This window comes from Chinchilla lanigera, unplaced genomic scaffold (assembly GCF_000276665.1).
Source record: "Chinchilla lanigera isolate Chin_1 unplaced genomic scaffold, ChiLan1.0 scaffold00009, whole genome shotgun sequence".
NCBI classification, from domain to species: domain Eukaryota; kingdom Metazoa; phylum Chordata; class Mammalia; order Rodentia; family Chinchillidae; genus Chinchilla; species Chinchilla lanigera.
The window spans coordinates 15,569,239-15,575,902 of NW_004955410.1; the positions used below are offsets into that span (position 1 = coordinate 15,569,239).

Consider the following 6,664-nt stretch of genomic DNA (forward strand, 5'->3'; position numbering starts at 1 on the left):
TTTGCCGCTGAGCTAAATCCCCAGCCCCTCCATAGATATTTCAAACAGTTGCAAGCTGGGTGTGGTGGTCCCTGTCTGTGATCTCAGCACTCTGGGAGGCTGAGGCAGGAGAACTGTAAGTTTGACCCCAGCCTGGGCAATTTTGGGAAACTCTTGTTCAAAATGTAAAAACAAGAAAAAAAGAAAATATGAGGGCTGGGCATGAAGCTCAGTGGAAAGGCCCTGTGCTCAAGCCCAGCATTACAAAAAGAAAATAATGATACAAAGTGGAGCCTTTATTTAGATCTAGAGTCAAACAACAGAGTTAAAAAAACCAGTCTTGGTGAGGTATGAGCGAACACTGGATATCTTATGATCAATGAACTGATGTCACTTTCTGAGATGTGGTAATGAGATTGGGGTTATGTTGAAACAAAATGGGCCTTTTGGACAGGGGTGGAAGCGGGTGAAAAGTTAGTAAGGTTCGCTGTATTGTTTTGTTTGTTTTTCGTTTCGTTTTTGTTTTTTTTCCCCGGGTACCAGGAATCGAACTCACGACCTTGTGTTTGCCAGGCAGGTACTGTGCCGTTGAGCTAAATCCCCAGCCCCAAGGTTCGCTGTATATGTTCTCTGTTTTTATATGCTGTAACTTCAGCTTAAAGGGTCGCCGACTGCTGTGTACAGAAGGGACAGCTTGAGATGAGGACAGAGGGAAGACCTTCTGGGTCTGTCCTGGAGTAAAGTTCAAGTTCAGGACTGAGGCACTGGATGGCACCACCAGACGGGCCGCTGGCAGTGGCTGGACCGGGAGTGTTTTGAAAGTAGAGCTACAAGACTGATGGATATGAGGAGGTGTGATAGTATCCTGAGGTGTGATCATTTAGATGGACTTAAAAAGCCACTACTTACAGATTCTAAATTTAAATGTTTATTTTATAAAAAGTTGAAAATGAGTTTACTTTTTAATTTAAAAATATAGAATAGACATTTTTTAAATGCTAAGGAGCTATAGGTTCAAAGGTTTAATGTCTTAGAAAATCTTACTACCTATTCTGGGCCTATGGCTTAGAAAATAAAAGTCCACAATTTCATGCAAAAGTAACTGTCAGATGTTAATGTCAGATGTTTCAGAATTTAGAACTTCTCAGATTTTAAAAAGGAAACAACATACACGGTACCTATGTAACCCGCGACAGGGGCTGGTACAGTTTCCTTTAACCAAATCTGTTAATATTTCTGCAGTGATATGAATGATCATTCATACTAAATGAAAGAAAGTCAGTGAATGCTCTCACTAGGAGAACATAGGTGTACAAGCAAATGAGTTTTATAGCCAAACTTAAGAAAACATCTTTTAGTTTTCAGATTTTGGCACTGCAGATAAGGAATTTCAACTCATTCTAATAAGTATTTACTAAGTAGCTAGGACACACCCCTGTTCTTGAAGACTTCATGTATCAGGAATTAAGCCAGTAGGTTCAACTGACAGAGGGACATTCCTGGTAGCAGGAACAAGGGAACAATACGAAGCTGAGGAGTGTGGGCTGTGCTCAGGGAATAAAATCGGCAAGCTTGATTTGTTCTGACAGAACATACGATTACATATTCCAGTAAAGTAGGTGGCTGATGTTTGAAAGTAATGCTCCTCTTGTCATTACGAACGTGCTGCTTCTTATCAGCAGGGTGTGTGTGTGCAGTGTGTCAAGGGCTAGGACCATGCGTGAGACTGCACAGAACTTAACACCCTGGGTCCTGTGGATCTCAAAAGACTCTGAATCATAAACGCAGCATGGCTAAGAACGCCTCTGGAGGTGTGGCCCAGCCACTCGGTAGAAAGCACAAGCTCAAGACTGCTGAGCAGTTTGGTAGCCTCCTCTCTTCCACGGAAGGCACCACGGTAGATTGTACATGCAACCAGATTCAGGGACCGCTGTGTTCTATTTGTTTAGGGAGCTGTATTTTTTGCCACCACAAAATGAAAATCCCATTAAATCATTAGCTAAATCAAACATGATAAGCAGGGTTTGAATGTTGAGATAGTTTGAGTAGGACAGTCCGTCCTCAAAAGAGCATTTGGGCAGGAACCTGCTCTTATTCATAGGAAGAGTGGGCTTTTTGCCTGAAGAAGGTAATGCTTACAGTGTATTTTCACAATCAGCACATTCTCTTTGAGATAGAGGACTGGTCTCAGCCATAATGGATGTGCTCAAGGATGGAGAAGGGATGCTGTGAGATTCAGAGCAGGCCAAGGTCATCAGACACTAATTATGGCTCCCGACACCTGCTGCCTCCCTGCTCTCCACAGCTGGGATGGAGGCTGGGGGTGCAGTCTCGAGCACGGTGTTCCCAGACTCTGCCATGGTATCCACTGATCTCCAAATGGGGGCTCCACCCGCAGCTGCTCAGTTACTGATATGTGAACACCCTCCCAGTGTCAACTGCACCAGCATGGACTTCCCTGTATCCCACACACTGCTAGGGCTTACATTAGCTTCATTTTGACTACAAGGAAACCAAGGCTTGAAGACATTAATACAACTGGCCCTGAAATCAGAACACTCTGGGTTTGAGTCTGTCATTTTCAAACGCCTTGCTGTGTGACCTCTGGCAAAGGCAGCTAGCTTCTTATTGAAATTTGTGAAAAAGGGGAATGAACACACACCCCATATCTCTGAAAGGATGATTAAATGAGACATTGTAGTAGCCTTCTAGGCACTGGGCTACCATGTTGTACACTGTGACGATCACATAGCAACCTAAAGCAGTTAGGAGAGCTGGAATTCTAGTTCTTCTCGCCCAAGGGCCTGGGTAGTTTTTTACATGCAGCAGTCATAGTTTTCAAGGAATTCCTCTGGCTGAATGGACTAGGACAATATCAATGTCCACCATCCCAGTCTTGGTAATAGTAGTCAGAATCATAAATATTCACGAACTTATTATGAGGGAATCCAGGGACTTTGAGACAACAGCAGAAGCAATTAGTATTTGGCGCGACCCCAGGTGAGCAGCAGTGATGAGAAAGTGCGTGGAAATAAGCTGTGATTCTTACCACTTCACGCTTTTCCACTTCAAACCAGCGGGAAATGCCAGGTAAACTCTGCACCAAGTACAGGGACGTTCTCTCCACCCAGAGACTCTATGAAACACAAAACGAATTAAGTCCCCAAGCTGCTCTGCTTCCCTGGCCCCGAGTTATGATGAAGGTGATCAGGCATGCTTATTCCTGTCAGCTTTTCTTTCATCTTCATTTTCATACTCATGAAACCATCATAGTAAAACACTGCTGGAGCTTGTGGCAAGAATTCTCCTGCATGCTGCCTGAAACTTGTTTCTACATAGAGCAAGGGGTGCTCCCTTCAGAGAGAAGCTTCCACACGGAACGCTAGAGCATCGTATTATTTTCTCTGCTATTCTCCAAAATGCTGATTTAAGCCATCTCTCCTTCTCCAGGTTTAGACATTTTGATCTGGAAGAGGTTAATAACATGAGAGCACCCACAAAAGATCACAAGAGCAGTGTCCTAAGAAGCCTCAAAGAGACAGTTGACCTGCTCGAAAGAGGCATCCTGATACCTGCAGTGCCCGCTGTGGACCCTGACTCCTTCCCCGCTGCCATATGCACGGTGCCACACTTCTTGTGCCTGTGAAGCCATAGCTGCTTTGGTCTGCGATGCTGCTGACGATAGGTTTCTCTTTTGCCAACCTGACTTCAGTATCTATGCCTCATCTTTCTTATTTAAACCAACTGTATTCCCAAGGGAATAAGATGCAGTAAAATTCCTGAAATTGTGCCATTTTTTGAAACAAAAACAACAACCCCCACAATGGAAGGCTTTCTTTGCATCTGCCAAGAGCTACTGGCAGAGCCCCAGTGATAAGAGCTGGCAGTATTCTGCTGGGGATGGGAAGGTAAGCAGGTAAGTAGCGCTCAGAGGTTCGGGGAGCACAGAGGATGCAGGTGTTGCCATGCTGGGGAAGAGGAGGAGGAGCAGGAGGAGGAGGAGGAGGACAGCAGCTCCCAGGGGAGGTGACGTGTGAGCTGAATTCTGAAGAGTGAGTAGGAGTTTGCCAGGAGGCGTGGGAGAGCCGCACAGGCAGGAGGAAGCAGCCACGCAGGTGCCGTAGGGCTTGTGAAAGGACCCGGTGGCAGAGGAAGAGAAGCCGGGCGTGGCTGGAGCTGGGGTGCATTTGGTGAGTGGGCTAAGGTGGAGGAAAAAACCCCTGAGGGGGCATTTGGGAGTCAGACTCTAAGCTCTGTGAGCACAGGAATGAAGAGGCACATCTCCCCCACCACCAGAGGCTGCTGTTTCACTGGTAAATATTTACATGCTCAAAGCGATGACCACAAAGAGATGTGGTGCAGTCTGAAAAGGAACGAGAGGGAGCCAGAAGATGCGGGTTCCCGCGCTGGGCCTACTGGTGATTAGCAGGTGACTGAGCAAGTCAGCGGCCTGACTCCAGGCAACTGCACGGAGAACTACACCACAAGCCAACTAGACCTTCGGTTGGTTCTGGAGGAAAAAGTGCAATGACTGAGAAGTGCCAACAGGCCTCTCAGTGATGACCGGTGGTGCAGTCCGGGGGTCTCTTTGCCTTGCCCCTTCACCCATCAGAGCTCCTTGCACGCAGGACTGCCCTTTCTTCAGCCCCCTTGGAATGCTGTAAAACCAGCCCAGCTTCCCCTTCTCATCTCCTGCTCTGAATAACGCCGGGTACTGCGCTGGGCAGGCACGGGGAACCGACACTGAGGCAGGGCTGACTTCCGACAGTGTCAGGACAGCACTCCTGCCTTAAGACGAGAATCTGTGATAAAAGATGCTAAGCCAGTGAAGCCCTCATCACAAGCTGGTTTCACATTTTCCGGTTGAGATGCAAATACTGACCATCTGGTCTCACTATGTCTCTGTTTTCAAGAAAAGGGAGGCTTCTAACGTATCTGCTGAACAGCCTGGCCCCTTCCCCCCAGTGGGGCCGTGCAGACTGGTACCCTTTTCGGCGGGGAGCACACAGAGCTAGCAAGGATCCCTGGCACTAGAAATGTCACCAAAAAATGTGACTTCCTGTCCTGCTCCCAGATCCCCTGAGTGAGAATTCCTGGGCTGAGGGTCAAACATTTGCTTGGTGACAAAGCACTCCCTGTCACTCTGATACACGCCAGAGGTGGAGAACCACTGGACTGAAGCATTTCTAGAGTTCCTTCAGGTTCCGTCACTTGACTCTAGTGTGCGTAAACTTTTACCACGGGTCTTGCCCCAAGAAACGCACGGTCTAGGCAGACATAGTAAGGACAGCGTGGTACCTTGAATTCATTCTCCTTATCCTTCGTGCCTTTGTGAAATGGTCTGTCGTAGCGGAATTTCCAGATGTGATTCACTTTGTAGAAGCTCTTGATGTTGTCTGGAACACCCTCTCTCTGCAGGACCTCTTGGCTCTCTGGAATGGGAGTCACAGCATAGATCTGCAAATCTAGGATTACAGAGTCAAGGAGGGAACCCAACTTGGCGAACATCAAGGAGCCTGGCTCGAGCTGAGCTGTGCAGAGCAGAGGATGGCTAACAATCTGGTGTTTCCATTTAGGTGGAAGTCATTTAAAAAATTGCCAAAAAGATGCTAAGAACACACTTGAAATCATGTTTCAAACGATAGGCCTTGAACTCGTTCTAGCCAGGTGATTCTGACAAGGTCAGTTTGAGTTATCCAGGACCTGTGAATTTATGCATCACTGACTTTTTTTGTGTGTGGGGGTAGGTGGGGAAAGTTTGCCTCTTGGGTACTCTGGGTTAGAATAACGCTAACCTTTGCATAGGTGCTATTCTTATATTTAGTCTGTGCATGCCCCCTTTAAATTTATTATTGGTTTACGTATCACTAGAAGTGAGTTCTCAGGCAGCCCTGACCAAAGCCAGCGCTCAGAACCCCGTCTTGCGCTCACCTCAGCCATCCCTTCACTGGGGCGCCCATTCTCCCAGACTGGCTATTGATAGGCAGAGTGCTCAACGGTAGGTGAAGTTTTAAAATCTCAATAAAGGAGCATCACATTTACTTTCATGTTTAGCCCTTCTCTTCTAATTCCTGTAGTTTTTGTTTCTCTTGTGTTTTGACTCCTGTTCTGACATGGTCTCCAGAACTGTCACTGAGACCATCAGTCTCAGATACGGGCGGAGAGTCGGGAGGAGAGCCGGAGCAAATCGCTTTTGTCCCTAACACCGAGGCCATTTCAGTTGCTTCTGTTCCGTCAGGGGGAGCACGACAATTATTGAAGGTTGTCCAGGATGGCAAAGCTAAGAGCCCCTCAGAGATGTTGGAGGTGCCTTTCTCCTCCCTCCCCCATTTGAGAATAAAAATATCACAGGAAAAAGGAGTGGATGCTGTGCACCAGCAAACATAATGCTATCATCTCCTTGAAATGAGGCGGTTTCCACAGGGTATGTCAGAGGATAGTTATTCTAAGGGAAACCACCAAAAAAGAGCTTTAAAAGCAGGGTTCAGAGAAGAGGAATTTTAATTAGAAAGGGAAAAGTTCTTTAAAGAACGTTGAAGAATCTTTAATCTTTTCAACTGACATCGGGATAATACACAGAAAGATGAAATTCGTTTCAGGAGGAGCTGAGCGAAAATCAGGATGATGAGAAGGAGGGAGAGGAGGAGCATGAGGCTACAGGAAAGGGCAGGGGCCGGGGGTGGGG

At 46.8% G+C, this 6,664-nt stretch overlaps 1 protein-coding gene across 1 annotated transcript in view; it reads right to left on the reverse strand.

Moving 5' to 3' along the window:
* Positions 1–6,664, reverse strand: part of Dock4 (dedicator of cytokinesis 4) — a gene marked incomplete in the record, with an annotated part of 287,342 nt that overhangs the window by 21,198 nt on the left and 259,480 nt on the right. Inside the window, 2 exon segments of the mRNA XM_013510564.1 lie at positions 3,029–3,115; positions 5,278–5,445. Of these exon segments, the coding sequence (XP_013366018.1) occupies positions 3,029–3,115; positions 5,278–5,445 (255 nt within the window).